General features: G+C 25.2%; 1 protein-coding gene across 3 annotated transcripts; it reads right to left on the bottom strand.

Moving 5' to 3' along the window:
- Positions 1-33: 33 nt before the first annotated feature.
- Positions 34-26307, bottom strand: LOC100206117 (uncharacterized). 3 transcript variants are annotated; one of them, XM_065795369.1, is made up of 12 exons: positions 25781-26307; positions 20824-20919; positions 17337-17524; positions 16558-16661; positions 11005-11071; positions 9681-9819; positions 9370-9446; positions 6273-6313; positions 4680-5026; positions 4256-4370; positions 3867-4136; positions 34-725 (listed from the first exon to the last, which is right to left on the bottom strand). In XM_065795369.1, the coding sequence occupies exons 2-12, from the start codon at positions 20886-20888 to the stop codon at positions 210-212; spliced, it is 1929 nt and encodes a 642-aa protein (XP_065651441.1). In that variant the 5' UTR covers positions 20889-20919; positions 25781-26307; the 3' UTR covers positions 34-209. The 3 variants fall into 3 exon arrangements, with proteins under 3 accessions (XP_065651441.1, XP_065651443.1, XP_065651442.1); XM_065795371.1 differs by lacking the exon at positions 25781-26307 and adding an exon at positions 22216-22414; XM_065795370.1 differs by lacking the exon at positions 25781-26307 and adding an exon at positions 22196-22307.

The raw sequence follows: 26307 nt of genomic DNA, 5'->3' as shown, positions 1-26307 counted from the left end.
TAAGACCATTGAAAAAAAAAATCAATAAAATTATCAAATTTTTTATATTTTTAATTAAAAAAAAGCATTAAAATATTTCCATTCAAAAAAAAAAAAAGCATAAAAAATTGTATATTTAAAAATATCTACAAGTTATGTAGGAGCTGAATAAAGCTCAAAAAACTAATAAATGTAAATCATCAAATGTGTTTTTAGTAAAAGTTGCACATTCATAATAAAGCGGAAGTTGTTATAATAATCGCCATTATTATCACGAGTATAATTAAAAATGGCAACCAAGATTTTATAAAACCAAAAGCAGAAATATGTTTTCCGTAAGCGAACATTTGTAAAGCAAGATTGACATTATTCCATGATGTTTTTCCATTATATCCCATCAAATTTAGTGACATAGCAACATGAGAATGACAATTATCATGGTATAGATTATGCCTACGATGTGTGTATTCTTCTGATGCAGACATAACTGCATCATCCCAATTGTCCTTAGTTACTTTTGATGGATTAAACTGTAAATATTTTGTTGGATTTCCGAAGCCAAACTCATCTTCTGAAACATAATTTGAAGCTGAAAAATCTCTAATTACACCAGAAGAATAAGCAATACCCATGTGGCCAATAAAGGGAAAAAACCATGTTAACACTGGTATTGGTGTCCAAACAATGCAATATGGATATCGATTATGTTTTGTATTTATTGTCAAATCCACTGTATTATTTTTTTGCTGAAAAATGAGAGTACATATACAATTATAAATTACTACATATATGTATGTATGTATGTATGTATGTATGTATGTATGTATGTATGTATGTATGTATGTATGTATGTATGTATGTATGTATGGATGTATGTATTATGTATGTATTATGTATGCATGTATGTATCAAGACTTAAAAGATGCATGTATGTATCAAGACTGAGAAGATGCATGATGTAACACATCTTATATGACCACGCATACAATATTAATTTTTGACAACTTGGCTACTGTTTTTAGCATATATTGATAACTTACGTACTTTAAAAAATGTGCTGAAAAAGCCAACTCATTTAAAAAACCATAAATTGAAAAAAAAAAAAAAGTTTCAAATATTTTAAAGAAACAATGAATGATAAAACAAATAAAGGATATACTAGAGAAAAAAAAGCATAAAAATAATATACTTTTTAATTTAGAACCATCTCAATTAATAGTTTCAACTTAATTACTTTAAGCGTTTTAATTATTAGTTTAAAGGTAATAATTTAAGTTTCAATTAGTAGTTTGAAGCTAAACTAATACCACCACGTTGAGGTTGACTAATTGTCACATTTATGAGGTGCGAATTGTGTGTCGGCGTTGGATAAGGGTTCAAATTCAACTAACAGATAAAATTAAACAAATAAAGGATATACTAGAGAAAACAAAAGCATAAAAATACATTTTTTTATTTTATGTTTTATTTGTTTTGTAGACATCAGAAAGTTTCAAATTTTTAAATAATTAAGTTTCGAAGTTTCGAAAAAACTTTTAAACTTTGTTTTACTCTTCAACACTTTTAAATTAAAATAAAAACGTATATTAATTTTATGCTGTTATTATTTCTAGTTTATTTTTTATTCATTTTATCATTTGTTAAGATTTTTTTTTTAGTTTTTTGTAATTTTTTTTTTTTAGTTTTTATTTCTTGTTTTAGTTTATAGTTTGTCTATTTGTAATTTAGTTTTAGTTTACATTTGTGTATTCAGAGTATTTTTTTAATGCGCTAACTTAAAACATGCAAAGAGCTGTGGCCAAGTTGTTGAAACAAAATAATATATGCGTGGTTATATAAAGCGTGCAACCGCACACATCTCCTGAGAAGGCTTTATGTATGTATGTATGTATGTATGTATGTATGTATGTATGTATGTATGTATGTATGTATGTATGTATGTATGTATGTATGTGTGTATGTATGTGTGTGTTTGTATAGATTAGACATTGTAAAAGTAAGCAAGCAGAAATTACTAGCAATGCATAAAAAAGTTGTTAATTCATTGCTAAGTTAAGCACTTAAAGAATATCAATCTTCAAAAATCAAAATTTTTAAAATGTTTTTTGCCATTTACTTAATTGAGATACTTGATGCTCTGAAATAAGTTTCTAAAGCAACAATGTGAACAAAAGATCCATAATTAAATATCAATATATAATTGGAATAAAGATTTCTTAAAGGGAGATAAGCTTCATCAAAAATTGTTTGATGAAGGTTACCTCCTTTTGATTGATATAGTTGTAAATGACAGAATGAGGAAACAAATTGATTCTAACCTACAATGTGAACACAATGAAAAAGGAAGAAAAAGAAAAAAAAAGAAAAAAACAACTTCTGTAATAAAAATTATTTTTTGTTTATACATATCAAAATTTAAACCCTTTTAAAGATCATTTATAATACATTTTTAAAGTTTATACTCCATCATCTTTATAATAATTATTTATATATTTCTTTCGTTTCAGAAATGACAAGACCAAGTAGAACAGAGGAGGACAGAGGATGTAAAAGACAACACTAGTTATCTAGCCTTTATGACTTTTTTATTTTAAAAAAATCAATATTTACAAATATTGTTACTTCTTAAGAATACTTTTTAAGAATAATAAAAATAATAAAACAATAAATTTACTTTTAAAATAATAAACAATATAGTTTTGAATTTGAAATTTGTCAAGTAAATTATAAAAAATTTGGCCCTCATTATGCTATTGTGAATTTATAATTATTTAAAAATGTTTTTGTATCTTGTAATTATCCTTTTCCATCTAGAATGTTATTTAAGACTTTATCTGAAAGACTTAGTATTCAGAAGAACAGAGAAAGACTTAGTGTGTATTAGAGTACTTAGTAGTATTCAGAATTTAACTTTATCAAAATAAGATAATATACCACAATATAATAAAATAATAAACTCTTTTTATTGCAGAAGCCAAACTTTAAGTTTAAAAACGAATCAAACATTTAGAATACTTTAGAAATTAAACTTTTTAACAAACATAAGTTACATTTTTTTTGAAGCTTTTAATGTAATAATTTAACTGATTTTTATATTTTTTATTATTTTTGCCATTATCTATCTACGATTAAAATTCTAACCAAAAATATAAAAAACGACAAAAACATCATTTATCATATTATCAATTGTTGCAGTAACGAGAAGAATTTACTGAATAAAATTTTTGTTTAAATGATTTACAGAGATTCATTCAATGTTAACCACAAATTTAATGTTACCGGATTGACTGCGGTTTTGATTAATAAATTTTAAACAGGACACTTATTGATAACATTTTGTATAACTGAAAGCCTATAAATATTATTTTAAAGGGATCCAAGCTGAGACAAGTTGTGTTCAAATTTTAAATAAACCTTATAAAATAAGTTTAGATTTGATTAAACTTACCAAAGCAAGCTATTTATAGAGATATTAACAAAAAAAATTTTCATTTTTAAAGCTATATTGTTTTTTGTAAAGAAAAGTTAAGGCAGGTTGATTTTTTCTTTCAAAATCAATCTGGTCTGATTAAAGCATTTCTCTTTGACATCAATAAAAATAAATATTGATGTTAAACTTATATTTTTAATGTTTTAGTTTTTTCCCTTTTTTTTATATGTTAGGTTAGAAAAACTTTTTTTTTTTTAAAAAAACTTCAATAAAAATCTAAACTTATTTTCTTAGGTTTATTTAAAATGAACACAACTTGTCTCTGCACTTGAGCACCCCTTTAATAAAGAAATAAATAGCCAATATGCCCAAAAACATATGATTTGCCCCAATTTGTAATGAGATGGTGAATCTTTTGTCTAAATTTGTTTTATATAAAGTTCAACAAAAAACTCACTTTTATTAATGGAAGTTCATGTTCAGTTTCAGTAAAATCTTCAACACAATCAATAGCTGATTCTTCTTCATTTGAAGTTGATAAGGGAATAAAAGTGTCTTCTTTAACTAAAAGTTTTGTTGTAGGTTGCTTTTTGGTCTTTATTTCTTTACCTGATGAGGCATTATTTGCATTTTTTTCAGGTAGAGTACCATTTTTATTTTTCATTAGCAGAAAATCTTTCGAAGAATCCTTTACTTCTTTGACATTCAAAGTACCAGGCAATAAAAACTAAAATTAAATGTTAAAAAATATTTTTTTAATAAAAAACTACAGTAAGATAAGTTCTTAAGTATGTATTGATCATAAACCTCAAAAAAATACACTATTGACCATTAATTCAAACTAACCTCAATATAGGAAACAGGAAATATTCCCACACAACCATTCAACTCTCCTTCTAACCAGTTTTCATCAATTCGACGCAATAGACGAATGATATCAGTTTTTTTAAACATGAGCTCTCTGATTTAAAAAAATAAATTATTTTTATTTAGTTATTTAAAAAAAATATATCCGCAGATTTTATACACCTTAATATATATATATATATATATATATATATATATATATATATATATATATATATATATATATATATATATATATACATATATATATATATATATATATATATATATATATATATATATATATATATATATATATATATATATATATATATACTGAGACTATTTTAGATATAATATTATCTAATCTGTCATAATTTTACTTAAACAAATCCCGTCTAAAATGAAATGAAATTTGTTATACCCTGGTCCCTCTGGATTAAATGAAAATTTAGCTTGTGCAAACTGAGATGGCAACTTCAGTCTTTCTTCCTCTGCAAGTTGTTTTTTTTCTTCTTCCATTAATCTTTCATATTCTAACTTAATACGCTCTTGTTTTATTCGTTGAATTTCTAATTCCAACTCTTTTTGATTTTTTTCTTCAGCTTGAGTCAATAACCTGTCTAGGTTTTTTTGGTTGTGCAGTCTCTCTTTTTCTTGAAGACATTCTTTTTCATGCTTTTCTTGTAGTATTTCTTGTTCTTGTATTTTTTCTTTGTTTTTAAGTTGTTTTATTTCTTCTTTATTAAAATCATCAGGATAAATCACATTCTGAAAAAAAAATTAAATTGTTGATAAAAATTACTTTTAACTTTTTAATCAGGTAATAAATTGTTAAAAAATATTTTTATGAGAAAAAAAAAGTTTGGTTAGGGCAGGTAATTGCATAAAGAATATTCCTTATTCAAATAAAAGCGGTAGTTTCAAAAAAGTTGATTTAAAACAAAGTAAACATATTTGTAAATTGATCATCAGGATCAAGGCAAATCTAGAGTATTCTTATTATGAAAACACGATGATCCAAAAGCATGAGAATATGAAGATATGCAAGGTTAGACCAGAAGTTTTCTAGCATGATTTTGCATTTTGTTATTTCTTAAGAAGTGTATTCAACTGGTATCAACAAAATAGCGTCAATTTAGCTCCAAAAAACATAAATCCAGAAAATGTGCCACAAATTGAAATGTAAGCTGTGGCAAAATTGAAGTAGACATCAACTGAATCTGCTGAAAATTCCATATGGTCATTATCATACCAGACTTTATTTCCAATATTTAATATATCTTATTTTTATTACAATATTATTATGTCACCAATATAATACTATTATGTCACCAATATAATATTATCATGTCACCAATATAATATTATTATGTCACCAATATAATATTATCATGTCACCAAATAATATTATTATGTCACCAATATAAATTAAATTACACAACAATGAGGCATCAACTTGCTTTAGGGAAGATAAATATCTTCCACAGAGTTTTTTTGATGGACTTCTTTACAGTGAAAAATGTTTCTGTTCAAAAGCCACTTACAATATTCCTCATATAACTCTGCTACAAGCAAGCAAGTTGCATTTCTGATTTATGTGAAGATTTGACTTGGCTGCTCAAACTCAGCAGATGTAGGCCTTGTTTTGAATAAAAAATGCGCTATGAATAAAAAATGCATAATACATAACTTATTACGATTTTTGCAATCATAAAATTTTTTCTATTTGGTTTTCATACATATGGAAATTTTTCAAACTATTTTAATTTATAAAAATGCAGGAGCAATTTGCAGAAGACTTTTTTCTGAGATGTCAATTAGATGTGGGAGAGAACAATCTTTTCGTTCATTATTCTTTATTTTTTTCTTCTTTTTCTGAGCTTTAATTTTTCAGAAAAACAAAGAATGAAAAAGAATGAATGAAAAGATTGTTGTCCAAAGCCAAACTCTATAAAGTCTATAATATAGAATATGTATATTTATAAACAAAGAAAATACAACTTAAGTAAAAAACCTGTTTTGTTGTTTCTTTAAATGAGTTTTCAATTGTCATACCTAAAAAAAAGATTTTTTTTTTTTTAAAGAACATTTACACCAAAAATAAATTTTATTCTATTACTATTAAAATTTTTTATATTGTTTTACATATTGTTATATCTATTTATATTTACTGTCATACCAATTTTATTTAAAAAAACTAAAAGAAATTCATGATGTTTTCAATAGAAGTCAAAATAAACGATCACCATCATTAGTTTTATTTATCAACACCAACATCAACACTATTATTTTTATCTATAGAGCTTTAAAACCTAATCACTTTAAAGGTTGAAACTTTATTAAATTGGTTGAATAGATTTTGTTGCATATTAAAAAAATACTTTTATTTGATATGCAACAAAATATATATGTTTATTATGGCACCAAATAACTAGATTAAAAAAATATTTAAATTACTCTGAAATGCAAAAATTTTATGGCTTCTAATTTGTGGAGCACATGGTTTGCAAATGCTGTGCAATTGATGCTCAACCCTTTCTTGTATTTTTTTATCACAAGGGAGTTAAACAATTTCAATTTTCAATTTGACTAGTGAAGTTTCAGGATTATCAAGATTTTTTTTTTAAACTTCAATTTGCTTTGACTTTTCTTTTAAACCACTTTTGATTATCATTTTGTATTATTAGTATTATATAGATTATTAGTTTAGATTACTATTAGATTATTTTTGATAATGAAAATTTCAGCAATTAATAATGTACTATTTTAAATTTAATTAGACCAACTATTGTGTCCATAAAGTTATAAGTTAAATCTGCATACTCATTGTATATTATATGCAATACTGTATAGCTCATAGCATAGGAGGGTTTGCTCTATCTATGAATGAGTCATGCTCTCATTAAACTTAAATCATGTCAATAGTAAACCAAAATTTTAGGGATAAAAAACTGTCGCCACCACCTAACTATTTTAATATATCTTTTACAAATATTCATGGTCTGCGAAGCAACCTTGCATAAGTTGAATCTTATAATCCTTTTTCAAAATTCACCAGACTTGCTTGCTCTTAGTGAGATTAGTTTAAATTTCGCTATTCCTTCTTCACATTTCAGTGTTGATGCGTTCTATTCTAATTCGTAAAGACTTCAATAGTCACGTGCTTGACTTGGGGGTATACATACGTATCAATTCACCTATTTGTTGTGAAACCAGGTTCAAATCCTTTGACCATTTTTTTATGTGCTTCCGCTTAGCACTTCATCACTCTATCACCTTTCTCTTTGTTCTTTATCATTCTCCTTCTTCCCAAGACTGCACTCTTTAAATGTAATTTCTAAACTGACCATGCCCACTTTCTTTACCCCTTTGCCAATATTGTTATTATTGGTGACTTTAATGCTCATCACACTAAATGGCTTGGCTCTAACGCCACTGACCCTGCTGGCACTAAAGCCTAAAATTTCTCAGATTAACCCATTATTAGATATTCAAATCACTCCAGCTTTCGTTGCTAAAGTCATATCTCAATTAAACTCTTCTACGGCTTATGGTCCAGACATCATTCCTGTCACAGTCTTACAAAATTGTTCTCCAGGACTCACTTCAATTCTCTCTAAACTTTAATAAGTGTTTGAGTGAGTCTTGTTTTCCTGCTTGCTGGAAAATGCCATCTGTTGCTCATATTTTCAAAAACTCCTGTGAACATTCTGACTCCTCTAATTATCGTCCGATCAGTTTTCTTTCCGTTATAAGAAAGGTCTTTGAGTCTTTGATCAACAAATTTCTCAAATAGCATACTGTCAGACAATCAATACGGTTTTTGATCCTCTTGCTCTATGGCTGACTTGCTGCTGTGATTGTAAGATATTATTGTGCATTAGATGGAGGTGGAGAGGCTAAGGCTATTGCTCTTGACATTCCTAAGGCTTTGGACAAAGTTTGGCATGCTGGTCTTTTCCAGAAGCTTGCTTTACATGGTGTACCTGAGAAAGTCTTTGAGATTATCAAATCGTTTCTTTCTAACCGCTTCATTAAAGTCTTTGAAGGTTAAAACTCTTTTTTTATTTCCAGTAACTTTTGAGGCACCTAATGGTTCTATCCTTGGTCCTGTTTTGTTTTTTTATCTACATTAATGATCTTCCAGACAACCTTACATCTACAGTGGCTCTTTTTGCTGATGACTTTATACTCAATTTATACTCCTGTCTTCAAAAAAAGGCTTGATTTGATCATTTAGAGCAGGCAGCCAATCTTAAATATGATCTTATTTCTGTAACAGATTGGGGCTCACAGTGGCTTGTAAATTTTGAAATACAGTCGATATTCCTATAATAAAGAATGGCAAACTTCTTATTGAGTCCTCTTCTTTATGTCTTCTTGGATAATCGTTTACTACTGACCTTTCATGAAAACCATATATAAAATCAATTGCTAAATTAGAATCCGCTATGGTTGCTTTTCTTTATTATATTATTGTTATTTATTCTCAGGAGTAAGAAAATGGCTTCTCACCATTTTTTTACTCCTGATTTCAATCTCTACTTCTAGAAATCTTTTCTTTCGCCCCTGTATGGAATACTGTTGTCATATTTAGGGTGGTTCTTCTAATAATGCTTTTTCTCTTTTAGACAAGGTCCAAAAACATATTGTAAATGTATGTTGTTACCTGCTCTATCTGCTAAGCTTAAGCCTCTTTCCCATCGTTGTAAAGTTGCATCTCTTTATTTTTTCTACAAATACTATTATGGTCACTGCTCAAAGGACTTACCATCTCTAGTTCCATCAACTAAAACTCATTCTCATTTGACTTATCATTCAGCTAAGTCTCATTCATTTACTGTAACTGTCCCTGCATGTTCTAAAAATATTTATTCAACTTGTTTTTTTCCCCGCATTTCAACCTTTTTTACAACCTATAACTTTTGCTTGTAACTCGCAACTTAACAAGTTGCTTGCAATTAGGAGTGAATTAGAATAAAAATATATAATTTAATTAGATTAATATGTAATCACTTATATAATTTGTGTGGTCAGGTTTTATAATTTATGTGATCAGGTGTTAAAATTAAATAATAAATTACTTATAAAAAAACTAATTATGCTTCAACCTTTTTGCTCAGCTTCAGATGCAATAAAGTTGGCTGCATGAATATTTGGTAAAGACTTGCGACGTTGATTATTTATTCTATGAAGAAACTTTTCCTTATCAAAATCAATTTGTTTTCAAACAAAAATATTACAGTTTGAGAATTTATATTTATAAGAAGTTATTTTAAAAAATTTATTTAAAACATAAATAAATATCTATATTGTGTAAAATCTCATTCATTAACATTATTAAAAAAATTTTACTGCGATGGTTTTTTATGTTTAAGATAAGCATATTTTATTGATAATAAAAAATAAAAAAAAAGAATACCTGCCGCTGCCTAACCTTCTTGGAGCATCTTCAACTGTTGGAGACATATCTTCTGGAGAAATACTTCGAGGACTGTGAGCCCCAACAGAAGACGCACTTTTGGCATCAAATTTAAGCAATTTATATAAATGTGATTCACCTTATAAATTATAAAACAAATTTATAAACAAAATGAATATACATCTTAAAATTAAAAATGAACAACTAATATAGCAAAAATAAAAATTTATATATCATAAAAAACTAAAATTTTTATTTGTGTTAAAATTAATATTAACAATTGTTTTGTATTTAAAATGTATATTGTATTGCATCACAAAGAATGTTTTGGGTGTGTTTTGTATTCAAATATTATATTGTATGTAACCATTAATTTATATATTATGCATATCAGAGTGTTAGCCAGGAAAATATTTTATACAGCATTTATGTGATTTGGAATTTAGGTATGGTGAATAAAAAAGCAACAAAAAGAAATGCGTTAATTTAATTGACGCATTTCAATATCTAATATAATAGCTATTTAAATTTAAAAAAATATACAAAAATTAATTTTTTTTTTAAATTTACAAATACAAAATTTACGTAAATTTCAACTTGTAACTTACGCAACTTTCCTAACTAAAGATAACCAGAAAAAAATAAAATATAAATAAATAAAGAGTTTTTGAATAAAAGAACAAATAAATAAAATAATCTATTAAATATATTATAAATGTATTTTTTTTACTTATTAAATAAATAAAAATAATAATTAAATATATTGAAATATCTAAACTTGAGAATAACTTATGTTAATTAAAAAATAAAGTTTTTTTTTTACTTTTGACTGAATGATCATTCATTCAAAAGATCTTGCTAATGACTATGCTTTTTCTCACAGAAAAAAAAAAAAAAATCAATTAACTCAATTTATTTCTTTGTTATGTGTACTAATTGCGTTTTCTACGTGTCTAGCGTAACACCTTAAACCTGAGCCTAATAAAGGGTATTTTTTTTACTGTAATCATTTGAACCTTTTGGAGTTTTAAAACAATAGGAATTCCGCGCTATACGCAATGCTATCAGACAGGCTTACATCCTATATATATATATATATATATATATATATATATATATATATATATATATATATATATATATATATATATATATATATATATATATATATATATATATATATATATATATATATATATATATATAATATGAAAAATATTATACTTTGAATTAATTTATACTTAATAAAAAATATAACTTGAAACTATTTATATATAATAATTTATATAAAACTTATAACTATATAAAACTTATAACTATTTACCTTCAATACTAGTGTTAATTTCTTTGTACATCTGTTTATACCAGTCAGGTGCTTTGTTTGGCGGTCCCTTTATAATAATTTTGTAATATTTATAAAAATCAAAATCATAAAAGTATTTTTATTTTCTAACACAACAACATACAACACAGCAACATACAATACAAAAACACACAACACAGCAACATGCAACACATCAACATACAACACAGCAACATACAATATATTCTCCTGAAGCATTGCTTCCCATTTCTAAAAAACATTAACTCAATTGGTTATAAAAAATTGAATATGGATAAATTGCTATAAATAGTTAATATTTCATGTTATTATAAAAAAAAATTAGTATAAAAAAAAACAACACTTTTGTCAAATTTTGGGTAAAGCAACATATATCTGATTTGTGCTTGTTGTTTTATTTATACATACATATAAATGGATGGTGTTTTCTGCAAAAACGTTCTAACCCACATTTTTTGATAGTTAAGGTTGGAACCATATTTAACTTCTTGACCACTTTAAATTTAATTGAGAAATAAGTCATATGTAACTAAAAGTAAAATTATCAAGAATATCATTAACAGGAACAATACAGAAAACAAAGATGGAATCTTGTGGCACACTGAAAAATACTGAAAATGAAGAAGAGTGTTCTCCATCAAGGATAACTTTAATACTGCAGCTAGAAAGAAATGATTCAATAATTTTAAATTTTTTTCCAGCTTCAAGTTCATGCCAGACTTTATAAAACTTTTTACAAGAGTAAAAAGTTTTTTGCTCTTAACTTTTTATAAAAAGTCTTTGTAAAAAGTCAAGAGCAAACACCTTTCAATCTAATGCATGATAAATTTTTTCTATTTTAACAGTTAACAAGTCAGATCGCAGTCATAATCAGATTAACAAATCAATCAATAAAACATCAGGTTTGAAATCCATAATCAAAATAATCAAAGAGTAAGTTGTTAGACTAAAGATGAGATAAATGATGTTATCTCATTATCAAGATGAGATAAATGATGTTTGTTAATCAAATATTCAAAGAGTTAGCTAATAGCACTAAGAAGACTGATTTAGAGTTAAAGAGGAGCCTTAGACTAATTGACCTTAAGGCCAATAAACCTTCGCTTCGCAATAATAAAGGAGTCTCATTCTCCCAATAATTGTTCTTGTGGAAAAGAAAAAAGAAAAGATTACAACTACAAATAGCAGCTTCATAAGATCCAGAAAAACGCAGAAGTGACTAAATGCTATTCCAAAAAGTAACATTCCTGATAGCAAATATACTGTTGTTTGTTCTAAACAGCCTTTAAATTTAAAAAAAAAAAAATTTTATGGTAAGGAACAACCCTCATTTTTTCCATCTTTATTTCATTGTGTTAAGTCCAACCTTGTACAAACTAAACCACTAAATTCAAGGATTACAGCTTCAGCAACTTCCAGTGCAAAAAATGTAAAAGATGATTTACTTGAAACATTTACCTAGGAAAATTTGTATTATTATGATGTGGTTCGTATTTGCCCAAAAAAAAAAGAAAAAAAAAAAAAGATTTAATAAAATTAATAGTTATATAATAAATATATAAATGCGATGAAAAACTAGTTTTCAATCAACTGAATTTTATTGTGGTTTTTATTTGCTATTTTTATTTTTTTCTAACAAAGTAATATTAATTTAATTAAAGTTATTATCTTTAAAATTGTTTAAAAAAAATTTTTTATTGGTTTTTCCTTTTAATTTTTTGTTTATTAGGTTTATACTGAATTTTCTTTTTAATTTGAAATGAGACATATTACTGCGGATGCTTATGTTATGCAACAAGATGTGCCAAAAAACATGTTATTAATTTTATTCAGTTTGAATTTGGTTGAAGCTATAAAATATTTGACTAATGTTGAATTATCGAGAAAAAAACAAGTTCTTATAGAAAGTTTATCTTTTATGTTAATCTCAAGTATTGGTGATACATTGTATTCTTCAGACAGTGTTGTTTGTGCTTTTGAAGATTTTGCTGTTTCAAAAGCACTTTATAAAGACTCAGAAACGACTACCAGCATCTAAAGCACCTAAATTGATCAATGATGAGTTTGTTTTATGTGTACTTAGCAATATTACATATTGCCAATGACAGCGTGTTTTAACAGTATATAAAGTGTATGCGAAAGCTTTGTTAACTTTTAAGATTGGGAAACCTGCTCAATCAAGCAGACAAATTAGTAAAAACAATATTAGCTGTTTGATGAAATATCTTTTTGGTGGACTGGGAACAAAAAAAAACTACTATTTTAGTATGTATGCAGTATCATATGTTGCCATGATTCAGATTTTCAGAATAAAGTTGTTAATTCTATACTTGGAACAATTTCAAATGCAAATGGAAGCTGTATTGCAATTCTATGTAACAATAATAGTTCATGTTAAGTTTTTCTCTCTCTTCAAAACTGTTGTAGAAAAACGATGGTTGACTTTTTGTTGTGTATAATAAATATGTTATAATAAACAAACGAAGGGGTGTTTTTGGATGTAGGAACTTTTATGTTTTTTTATCAATCGTATGGCGAAGAGCAATATAGTCAATAAGGTTGTTAATATCTCTCGTTTTACTTTTTGTTGGATCTTTTAATTTTATTCAGTCATTTTTCACAAACTTGGTAATGATAAAAGGAGGCTCATTATGTTCTGTCATTGAGTCACCAGATAACATTTGTCTGCAACAACAAATGTGTGAAGTTATGAATTACCATAAAGGAAACAAAAAAAATAAAACTCTTGAAACTCAAGATACCGGTGCTGCATTTTTTATTTCAGCCTTGAAAAAAGTTGCATGCTCAAAACTATGTTTACAATATGATTTAGACTTTCATGAACTTGATGTTGGTCATAGGCTGCATAAACTGTCGGTAGCAATTGATGCAAAAAGTAAATGAAATATTTAATTCTTTGAACAATTTAGAACCTAGTTTTACAGAAGCTGTTAAAATGGCTTTAGTATTGCTGGTTACCTTCAATTAAAGACGGGTTACGATGATCTTGACACTGATACATATTCATATTGCAGTGAGTATGGTGCTCAATGACTTAGAAGTGGTTTGACAAAGGTCAACTGACATTTTATGTCAATTTATTTTCTTTTATTGTGTACTTTTGTTGTGTACTTTTTATTGCACTGAATCTGACTTTACCCTACTATATTCAATTGATGATTTTTAGTTATAAAAATAATGTTTTTTATGAAAAGTTATAAAATTTTGCCAAGTATTTTTTTAAATAATTACTCAGACATAAACACTCCATTATGGTACATTGAAAAAATAAAACTTGGATTCTTTAAATGTAATAGCAATAAAAAACGCTTTATGCTCTTGATGCTATTATGGGAAACCTGAAAACCATTTTTTTAAGATTTATTAAATTTTTTTTTTATTTTGAAAATAAAATTAAAAAATTATATCACAACTTAATATTAATTTAGTTTAAATTATTGTCTTTGTTTAAAATAATTGAATTCCCCAAAAAAATTATGGTCTTGACCATAGTTTAGTTTAAGTTTTTTTCACAACTAACAATTAACTAATAGTTAAAAAAAGTAATTAAAGAAATTCTAAAACTCTAAAAAAAAAATTCTAAGGTCATTTTAGTCCCTTTTTATCCCTTTGGGGCACCTGAAGAGCATAGTTTTTTTTTGAAAATCTTTTAAATAAAGTGTGTTTTTATTGAAATCTTTTATATTACTTCTTGCTTAATAAACAAACATTTTACAGATCTCAAAAAATTACAGCAATATGTTCAACTCAATATTTCTAACTTAACTAAATAAATAATTTATTAATTTTCCGAAACTTAAAATTTGAAAAAAATATTTAATATTTTGATACTCATTTGGCTTCAAAGCCAAATTTAAAAACAAAAAGTTTACAGCAATAGCAAGTATTCTTTGGCTGAATGTTGACAAAAGTTTAATTGTTTTTAGAGCAGCGCCAATCATATTTAAATTTGATAACTCCACTTGCTTTAAATAGCTTAAAATCCTTTTAAAATATTGAACATGGATCAAAACTTCTTGAATTGGAACAAAACTACATTTGTTATGAATTGTTCATCTGTCGTCATACAATTAGCTTTTTTGTTATTTTCTTTACCAAATGATTCGAAATTGATATCCAATATTTCCGTTTAATGTAAGTCAAATGTGTAATAAACTTTTCTCATTAAATGTGAATCGTTGCTGACTTTGATAGATATTTGAAGCCACATCATTTATGACATATTTGAATTTAGGTTTTGCAAATATTTCATTAAAAACACTAAATCTTTGTCAATTGTCATGCTGCTTTTTAAGGGTAATCTTATTTAAAAGTATTTCTAAAGGTAATTGGGGTAAGCAGGAAAATCTGTTGCTTCGTATCCCTTCCTCTTATTTCCTAATGAGGGTACAGCTCTACAACTCAGTTTAATGATTTCCCAAACTCTGTGGTAGTTCTCAGAGAGGCTTATTTTATCAACAGCGTTAAAATATTGTAAAATAGAGTATTAACAGTGCAATATAGTGTATGGATGTTGTCTCTGTTAGTGCTTTTGGGGTGGATTGTCAAGGCCACATAAGAAGTTACAACTTTGGGTTACTTAGCAGAACTAAGACAACTGCATAGAGTTTCCTGCCATTCCAGAGAAACAGGTTGAATCATTGTTAGACATCCAAATCACTTTTTAATTGCTAAAGTTATTTCTCACTTAAACATATCTACTGCTTGTGCTCTAGACAACATACCTGCTATAGTCTTACAAAAGATAAAGTCATCCTCAGTGGCTAACACTCTCCTTCATTTCTAATAACTTCTAGGGTACCACAGGATTCTATCTTTGGTCCTGTATTGTTTCTTATCTACATTAATGATCTTCCTAACAATTGCACATTAAAAGTGGCTCTACTTGCTGACTGCACAACTATATACTCCTGTCTTGACAAAAAATTCATCCTTTTTTGATTACTTAGAACAGGCAGCTGACCTTAAATCTTATGTCTCCTCTGTAACAGAGTCTAACTTTGTGAGTATACACAATTATGTATATAAACTAGAACCTGAAATCTATCAAACTACGATTGACTAATTCTTTAATGGTAAAAGACACCACAGGAACAATCTTAACACACCTTTATTGTGAGCATTTAAATACCTTTTAATTGTGAACATTTAAATACCTTTATCATATACGCCCTTGGTAGTACTGCACTCAACCAAAGTACAAAAGCTTCAAAAGTACACTGATTTACAAATACTTTCTAATAAAGTTACACTGTTTAGACTTAAAAAGTACACTTTAAACTATAAAAGACTATAAGCTATAAAAACGAAAGAAAAAAAAACCATCACTATGAAACATAAATAAGGTAATGGCAAATTACCAACAAAAAAAAGAAAATAAATTGTAATAGCTGACAGCTAAAAATAAACAAAACCAATATCAATAGAAAAAGTTATATATAAACAAATATAATATATTAAAAATATTTAATAGAATATCTTCGCACAAACAAACTGAACAAAAAAACAAAAAACCTTTCGTGATAAACTTCCAGAAGAGGTAACTAAATTATGGTTGATATTTACATGTCTTGAATAATTTTTTGGCAAAGTCTTACTACGCTCTCTTTCAATAGGACCTATAAACGTATATATATATATACATATATATATATATACATATATATATATATATATATATATATATATATATATATATATATATATATATATATATATATATATATATATATATATATATATATATATATATCAATTACGGTTGGTTTAAGATAGTAAAAAATGTCACTGGTGACTTCATACTGACAAAAAAATGTCTGCATTTAAGTTAATATATAAATAAGTTAGCATTTCAAAAAAGTTGGTTTAAAACAATACAAGTTTAATACACTATAATATTCATATAATTTACATAGTATATAATCTACTGCTGATTTAAAGCGAGAAAAAAATGTCAATAATAACCTGATTATAGTAAAAAATTATATAGATACAACAACCAACAGGCAGTACTATCTATCTATATATATATATATATATATATATATATATATATATATATATATATATATATATATATATATATATATATATATTTAGCTATAATAAATTTCTTTTTATGTAAACATAAAAATAATTTATTAAAGCTGAAAATATATATATTTTTTTTTTTTCATTTAAAGTTAATTTGGAATGGATGCACAATACATCACTAATGGGATTCTATAGATATTTAGTGAGGCTGAAGCAAGCAAGCATACATTAAAAAAAACAATATGTCTCATTTGAATTACCAGGCATACTATCAATTACTTCAGCTTTTCTTTTATTTATTTCCAAAAGACGTATAACAGGTAGTCGTTTATTACTTATTAAATCTGATATTTCAACATGATGTTCCTCATTTGATGTGGATTTAGGAGAAGGCATAGCTATTGAATGATTAGGTGACACTACATCTCCATTCAAAGAGGATGCATATCTAATAAAAAAAAGAATATAAATATAGAAAACACATTTGTTTTAAAATAGAACAAATTATGCATAGTAACTTACAACTGAGCTAAGTCACATCTTTAGCTAAGCTCAGCTCCAGCTAAATTTGGTCCTTACTTCAACCCTATCCCAGTTATGTCCAAGTTTTAATAACTTTTAACTACAATATAAACATTGTAAAAATAAAATCAAGTCATAATTCTTATCACTATAGATTTTTTATACAACAAATATTTTAAAATTTTTTTCAATTTTATTACTTCCAATTTATGACAAAAAAAAGTGATTTGAAAATGGTACTTTGACTTATATGTGACATCAACTTAAACAAAAACATAACTTTATATATTTTTAAAACAAACTTTTTTAATGAAAATTTAAAAAAATTCTTATATGCTATCTATATGTTATTTATTATAAAGTAAACTAAAGCTTTAAATATTACAAAATATAAAATATAAAAGATTTGTTAGATAGTTTCTCAATATTTATTAAAGATATCATTTGCTAACTAATTCATTATGTAAAAACATAAATCTCTCTATCAGGCCTGCTCCTAGCTCACATGAGGCCTGGGCAAAATTAAATTTATTGACCCTTTACATTTAAATATCACCAAAGGTAAAAGATTTTTGGAACATTATTATCAAAAAAGATCGATAACTTTTGCTTTCACCCTAAAAAGAAACATAGCTAAAAAAAGTGAACTGTACTTTGTTTTATTAACTTTTATATTATCAGTTAAATGAGAAAGTTAAAAAAATGCTTTCCTAGCTTTTATTTCAGCAAAGCTGTCAATAACATATTCATAATTTATGTTATTCAATTGAAAGAAGTATTAAATGATTAAGCCAGTTCTGTTCTGTTGTCGAAAGTAAATAACTTTATTAATTTTAATTTGTTGACACTGACATAGGAATGGTAGAGTAATTCCAAGAAAACCACATATTTGAGGAAGTATATTTTGAATCCTTTTTTTTTATAAATTTGATTGTGATTCTTATAAATTTATACATAAGAATCACAATCAATGAAATTATTCCTTCATCAAAAATAATCAACTCTAAATTAAATTTCAGGGATTTGGAATGGCTGTTTATCTGAAATACTGTCATAATATTTTTTTCTCCAGACTTGAAGTTATTTTAAATTAAAACTTGAAGTTATTTTAAATTCAGTTGTCAATTTCAATAAGGAAGCTACTAATTTTGGTTTCTAGTAGAGTCATTTCAAGAATTTTTTATCTTTTGAATTTCTAGAGAGAATTGTTAAAAATGCATTGTACTTTCATCTTCAGTATTTCATAAGTTGATAAATTTTGTTTCAGATTTATTAACAATATAAAAAATGCAAGAACAAATTGAATAGCTTTTAATTGTTACTTTAAAATGATTTTATTTCTCAGTTTCCATAACGTGCACTCGATATAAACTTTAAGAATGAGCACTGAATGAGGGGAAAATAATTTAAGGATACTTCTCAATTATTTTAGCCTTCACGCCATTGTATTTTCCAGATATATTTGCTGCATTATCATATCTTTGACCATAGCAAAATGATAAATCTAAATTACATTTTACCAAAATTTCTTCTATTTTGTTTGCAATACCAGCACCTTTTTTCATAGTCAACCATTGTGAGAAATCTTTTTTGTATATCCCAAGTTCAACCATCAGTTCAAAAACATATCTTAATATGAATATTAATTGTTTTCCATGTCAGACATTTGGATTATCATCTAAAATAATTACATAGTACCTACAATTATCTCAATATTCTTTAACGCTATCTAAATTCTGGCATCATAAGCAATGATTACTCAACTTATAATGAGAGTATAAAATCACGCTTGTTCAAGTGTTTGGGATGGAGAAAATGATGTTTAATTGAATTTTTATTATTTTAATAAAATATTTTTGATAAGAATTTTTTGTTTAAGATAAAACTTGTTTAATTTAACAGTAAAGTTCTGTTTTGCTTTAATTACAATTAACAAAACACTGATATAAAATATTAGCATTACGCCACTGGCTTTAATCTAGAATGCATGTTTCTGTTTAGCACTAACATAATGAATGAACAGCTTGAAGTTGTTACAGTTAATTTCTAGAATGGAAACGTAATGTCAATAGAAAATTAAAATGCAAATAGAAAATTACTATACAAACACAATGTGAATAGAAAATAACTACAAGAAAAATAAAGCTTTAGAATATTTTCAATTTTTTAAAATATCAAATAAGATTTATTTAATCTATTGTTTGTAATATTTCACACATTATTTTAAATAAAAATAAATATTCATAAAAGAAATTTTTCAAATTCACTTTAGTATATTGTATAGGTTTTTATTATTCAATTCTTGCGTTATAATAATCTCTTAATTTTTTACAATAAAAAAGATGAAAAAAAAAAGTAAATTACTTATTTGAAATACTGATGAGTAGTTAGAATTATTTTCATTCCTAATGCTTTCTTTATTCTGATTCCTTACGCTTTCACCAAAATTCATTTTAAAATTCTTCCATATCTCATTACATTGTGTGTCAATAGCATATTCAGTAATTTCTTTAAAAAAATAGTTTGGCGGCCGTTTTACTGACCAACAAAACAAGGTCTCATTTGTGAAATTCTGATAAATATTTTTTATTTTATACCTTTTAAATCGATGATAACATTTCACTTACAATCATTTTACTGTATTTTGAAAGGGTTAAGGTATTAGAATCGTTACATTTCACAATTCTATTATCATTCAATAAAAGAATTGTAAAATCAAGCAATGAAATTAAAATTGTATTTAAATAAAAGCTTTAAAATTCTTTTAGCTACAGAAAGAATTAAAATACAAACATTAACAATTAAAATTCCACTATATCATTATGAATACTTATGTAAATATTGTCACTAATGCAGCTATGCGGCTTTGAAACTTTTTAAATGATTGGCTCCTATACATAAACGTTAAAAATATTATTATACAAAAATGTCATTTAACGATTTTAATTTTTGCTCCTGTCTTTTAATATTATAAAACATACCACTGACTAAATGTAGCAATTCTCTAAATCCTATCAATTTGAACTCATTGTATAGATTTTTTTTTATCAAGAATTTTAGAGGTCTTTAGATCATCGGAACCATGCAATATGATTATTTACTTAAAAGTTCAGACGTGATTTTAATGACTGTAATTATCATTCAAAATGGGAAAAGCCTTTTTTATATACATAAACAATTTTATGAACTTTTTGAAACTGTAAAAAAAAAATTGAAAACTCTTACTTCTTTTTTCGTAGATATGTTTCATCAAAAGAAAACCACTTTTCTTCATCTATTAAATCACCCATTCCTTTTCAAATTTCAAATAATATGGATTATCTAAATATAAATGCAAATTATTCAGATATCATATTATATCTCTATCATATTTACAGTATATTTCTTAAATTTAAATGGTAGAGAAACATTTAAAGTGACTTTGACTTTCTTTTGAAATAAGAAGTTAGCAAATGCAACTTAAAGCTCTGTGAAGTTTATACTTTTACTACTATGAATATAAGTATGAGGTTTTTAATTATGAACTGAACCGAAAAAAGTAGTTTCGGGATCTCAGGATTCAGTAAACAGTAATATATATTTAAAATTTAGTTACATATTAATTTAAACTTAATTTAAAGATTTTTTTGTAAACTACAATAAAATTGATGGATTTTAAAATTTTTACTTCATATATTTTATTTAAATTTTTCTTTTCTGTTTTGCAAAAGCTTTCAATTGCTTACAAGATTTCACTGCTTACAAGATTTCTGGTTAGATTGTTTATTAAAAATAGTTAATATACTGGATACAAAATTGGGACTTTGCATTGAAATATTAGATAGCTTTTTATAATTTTATTAAGATAAAAAAAGTTTTTTATTAGAGTCTTAAGACAAATTTATAGCAATATTTGACCATTTAATTCATTAAAAAACTAACATACTAGATGTTTATTTTAAAGTTTATCTAGACTATATTTTCAAAATAACATGCAATACTGTAATTAAATAAATCTTTATTCAAAAGAACTTATTTATATGTCCTTCTCATATACATCCATTTTAAATGGATTAAAAAAGATTTACTGTTATTATTATTGAACTTCTGTTAAAACATATATTATTAAAAAAAAAATTATACTCAACATCTTCACTAAAACAGAAAGAAAAAGAAAACTCTCAAAGAAACCATAAACAAATCCAATAAAATAAATTAAAAAAGTAAAATTCAATAACCATCATAACAATTAATAACCAATTATTAACCAATTAGTAAAATAAGCTTCATCATTTATATAATTAACTTTAGTTTAATCTTTTTTCTTAAATGCTAATTAATCATTACTAGTATATGCAAAGGATTAATTTTTCTTTTTAAAACAAAACTCCTTTTGTATTTTGACAAAGAAGCATAATAAAATTTATTTGATTATTTTAAAATATGTTTTAGTGTATAATTTAAATAGGTTATCAAATGTTAAAGAAATGGTTTCATTGACATATTTATACTAAATTAATAAAAAAAGATAAACATTACTAAGACTTTAAAAAATGAACAAATATTCTACCAATAAATTTAAAATACTCTGACTATTAAAATTTAAAAAACATAATACCCTTTGCTTCTTTTACCTACATAAAAAAATCTCATTGCATTCAGTCAAAATTCATCCATTATCATAAGCTTATTATAGTTTAACTCTTTAATTCTAAAGCATTCTTTGTTACATTATTTGTTTTTAAAATTATTTGTTTTGTTTTTGTTTTTTCTTGAATTTTATTGTTAGCTCAGCTGTTTTTAAAAGTGATCATCTGTAAATAAATAATTTTAAAACATCAAATTCTGTTTGGCATCAACACATACTATAAAGCTCAATTATATATGTAATGCTAAGAACAATATAAAGAATTTAAATTTTTAAGCACAATGGTTTTTTTGTTTAAAAAGGGCAATTTGAAGTTCAAAAACTAAAGAATTTTTGGAGCAAAAATTGATCTAAACATTTTTATAAATGCTGCTTCAATGTTATAGACAAAATGTTAAAGGATATTTTTATAAAATATAAAAGAATAAAAAAAAAAAAGAGTTAAATAATATTTAGTGGATGTTGTATACATATTTTTTTAATTGTTACAAATAATTTTTTAATCAACTTTGGATAATTTTTTCTCAGGTTTTTTCCCACATTGAAACTTCTCAATGTCAGAAATTATAAAGGTTTTGACTGCTTTGTTTGCTTTTGTTAATATAGAATGAGTTCAAACGTAATGTATTTAAGCTAAAAAAATTGGCTCTCTCACCCTTATCATGTTTTAGAATATTGCTTTTATAATTTCAACTTTAAAAATTCATCACAAAACACTCTAAAATAATATCAGATTAAAATGTTTCATAGTTATGTTCTTAAAGAATCAAGTAAATAATATTCATAAATAATTCAATAAATAAAAATAGATGAATCTAAATCACTGATTAGAATAAAAACTTTCAGTGCAATCAGGCTTTAAAAAAATCGATCTTTAAAATCTTATCTATTCTTTTTTCTTCCACATATACACATAGTTATATGCATGTATAAATGTTAATGTGTATTATATATAAATTTATACAAAATACATGCATGGATGCGTTTTGTGTATACATGTGAGTGTGAATAGGAATTTTTGCATGCAAATATATTTACTTGTCTAAGTGTGTTTATTTGCATGCATATATATGTATTTATACGTATATATATATATATGTAAAAAGAAATGTACAGTCAATAACAAAAATGATGTTCCTTACATTTAACTAAATGCATGTCTTTTGATGTCAAAATTTGATTGGCAATTGGCATTTAAGGTGACAGATGATGAATAACTTTGCAATATTTTGTGGAATTTATTGTGAAACAAGCTCTTGCTTGCTTCACCATATAATACATTGTTTTAAACTTATTAAATTCTGAATGGTACTACAATGAGCAATCCTATTTTCCATGAAATAAATCTCATAAAACTTTTGTTTTAGCTGTTCTACTAGATAATCTCACTAGATAATCTCACTAAACTATTGTTTTAGCTACAAGATAATCTTACAAAAGTTTTGCTTTGGCTACAAGATAATCTAAAAAGAAACTAATTTTTTCTTTTAAAAATTTGATAAGTGATTTCCTACTAATTTATATATATATATATATATATATATATATATATATATATATATATATATATATATATATATATATATATATATATATATATTATATTAATACTTGTACATTTAAAAATATATATGACAAACTTTCGATTTCGATTTTAAAAATTCTTTTATTACAATGTCCTATTGGTCACAATAACGTCATTAATATAAAGAAAAATAGATTTACTTTGGAAGTCACAAGTTAAGAAGATCACAACGTTAACAAGATTTGACAAAGTTCTTACTTTTCAAAAAAATACAATCAAAAAGTTTTTTTTGAATGATAGGATAAATTTATGTATAAGTACAGTGTTGATCTAAATATGCAAGTTTTTTTTTTAAATTAGTTATTAAGATGCTCCAAGAAGACCTAACAGTCTCACTTGACTCTGAGCCAAAACTTAAAACACTGTACCATGGTTGCCTAATATATACATATACACATTTAAAAATTGATATGTTAAATCTATTTATAATAACTAATTAAAAAAAAAGAATTAAAATGCTATTTTATAAAAATCTGGGTATTAAGTAAAATACAATAAAATCTAAAACTATATTAATAATCATAAAATGGGTATTTTAGGCATCTAAAATAAAGTACAGAATGACTAATTAGTGCAAATTGAAATAACTTAATGACATTTAGATTGTTAACTTAAGTTTAACCACTTGATATAAATTTATATACAATGTAAATTTTATCATTCTAGGAAGTGTTTTTTAATGCAACAATTATTTATTTTATTAAACGTTAAAAATAAATTATTAAATTTTATACTTTCATTGAAATTAATTTAAATCATCAGGCATAAAAGCGATTTATAATTTCTGTTTATTTGAATAAAATTTAGTTGCATTAAAAATTTAAGATTATAGGTCAAATCATTATATTTTAACCAATGGCCTATGGGTCACCATCTTTGATTTTCCTGATTTTTACATACTGTTATGTGTATTATGTAGATAGGTTAAAATTTGAAGTTTCAGACTTCCAAGTACAATCGTTCAGAAATTATAGCCTTAGAAACATGACACAGTAGCCCCCTTTATTTACGAATAGTCAAAACAGACTATTTTAGAGCTGTATAACTTTTCAACCATTCATAATTGAAAAATAGGGTTATTTAAAAATGCTGGCATTTTTGGTGTAAATTTGACAAGTTAATTATGTTTGCATTTTCAGATAGTTGGGTCTAATGGTTTTGCTGTTATATGCTGCTATATATATGCTATGCAGCTATATGCTGTTAATCTTAGATTAAAACAAAGTGTTAGAAAAATTTACAAGCATCTCAAAATGGTTGAAAATTGGATTTTTTAGGAGAATGGACATTTTGCTTTTAGATATATTTGAGTTCTAAACTGCAACAAGCAGCCTATATTTTTCCCATTTATTGCAGACAGTAGTAACTAATCAGAAAACTTATCGGTAAAGACTTGTAGATGAATCGAAAAATGCTACAGTTAGTTTCATTTTGGCATATTTTAGCAATTTTAGGATTTTTTACAAAGTTGAGGTCATAATTTCTCTCTAATTTAATACAAGTTAAAAAAAAAACAACACTTTTTTAAAGAGAGAATTATCCAGAAAATATTGCTAGAAAAAATGAGACACTTGTTGAAAGTGAGAAAAAAGTTATACAGCTCTAAAGTAATCTATTTTGACTATTTGTGAATCGAGGGGGGCCACTATGTCATGTTTCTAAGGCTATAATTTCTAAACTGTTGTACTTGGAAGTCTGAAATTTCAAATTTAACTTATCTATACAATGCACATAATAATATTTAAAAATCAGGATGATCAGAGAAGATGACCTACAAAGTTTTCTTCAAATTGGTTGGAATATAATGATTTGACCCTCATTATTAATCCCCTATTGCAATGTCTCGTTTGATATTGGTAAAACAAATAAAAAACTAATTAATTAAATAAAACAAAAATCCTTTAAACTTTGTCATATTTTTTTGCATAATAATATAAAATAAAAATGAAAAAAAAAAAAAAGAATAATACCTAAAGAATTTTATTTATGAAAATGTTCAAGACTTCCACAATGTAACACTTTATACAACATCCCACAAGCAAACCATTGCCTTTATTGAAAAGCTATACTAAATATTAACCTCCCATTCTGTAATAAGTACACCATAAATTTTCATACTTTTTAAATTTGCTTTCTACCTGCTTTATATACAACTTTTTTATATTTCTACCCAATTTCTGCTGCCTTTAATAAAATTTTGCCACTGCATTTTTTTTTTATTTTTTTTTTTAGGATGTCATATTAAAGTTTTGAAAGAAATAAAACAACGCAAACTAAACAACTAAATTATTCTAATATATTTTTAAAAAATTCATAAAAACTAAAAAATATAATTTATTTCAAATCTTCTTAAATGTATATATCATTACACTACAAGTAAAACTTAAAGCTTCAAAGTAATTAAATCAATACATAATATAGCATTAAAATATCATTACATTAAATAATAGGTATAATTTATAAATTACAATATACAAATATTTATTGTTACAAGTAA

The sequence above is a fragment of the Hydra vulgaris genome, chromosome 04 (genome assembly GCF_038396675.1).
Source record: "Hydra vulgaris chromosome 04, alternate assembly HydraT2T_AEP".
Taxonomy (NCBI): Eukaryota; Metazoa; Cnidaria; class Hydrozoa; order Anthoathecata; family Hydridae; genus Hydra; species Hydra vulgaris.
Note: the sequence above shows the minus strand (reverse complement) of the source record. Positions and strands in the feature narration are given on the sequence as shown.

What these genes read in the sequence shown, in the direction of transcription:
- LOC100206117 (XM_065795369.1), bottom strand. Translation starts at nt 20,888, where the DNA reads ATGGGTGATTTAATAGATGAAGAAAAGTGGTTTTCTTTTGATGAAACA. An exon ending in AATTAACACTAGTATTGAAG is followed by an intron (nt 9,820 to 11,004) that starts GTAAATAGTTAT and finishes ATAATTTATAAG; the next exon opens with GTGAATCACATTTATATAAA. An exon ending in ATGAACTTCCATTAATAAAA is followed by an intron (nt 726 to 3,866) that starts GTGAGTTTTTTG and finishes CTCATTTTTCAG; the next exon opens with CAAAAAAATAATACAGTGGA.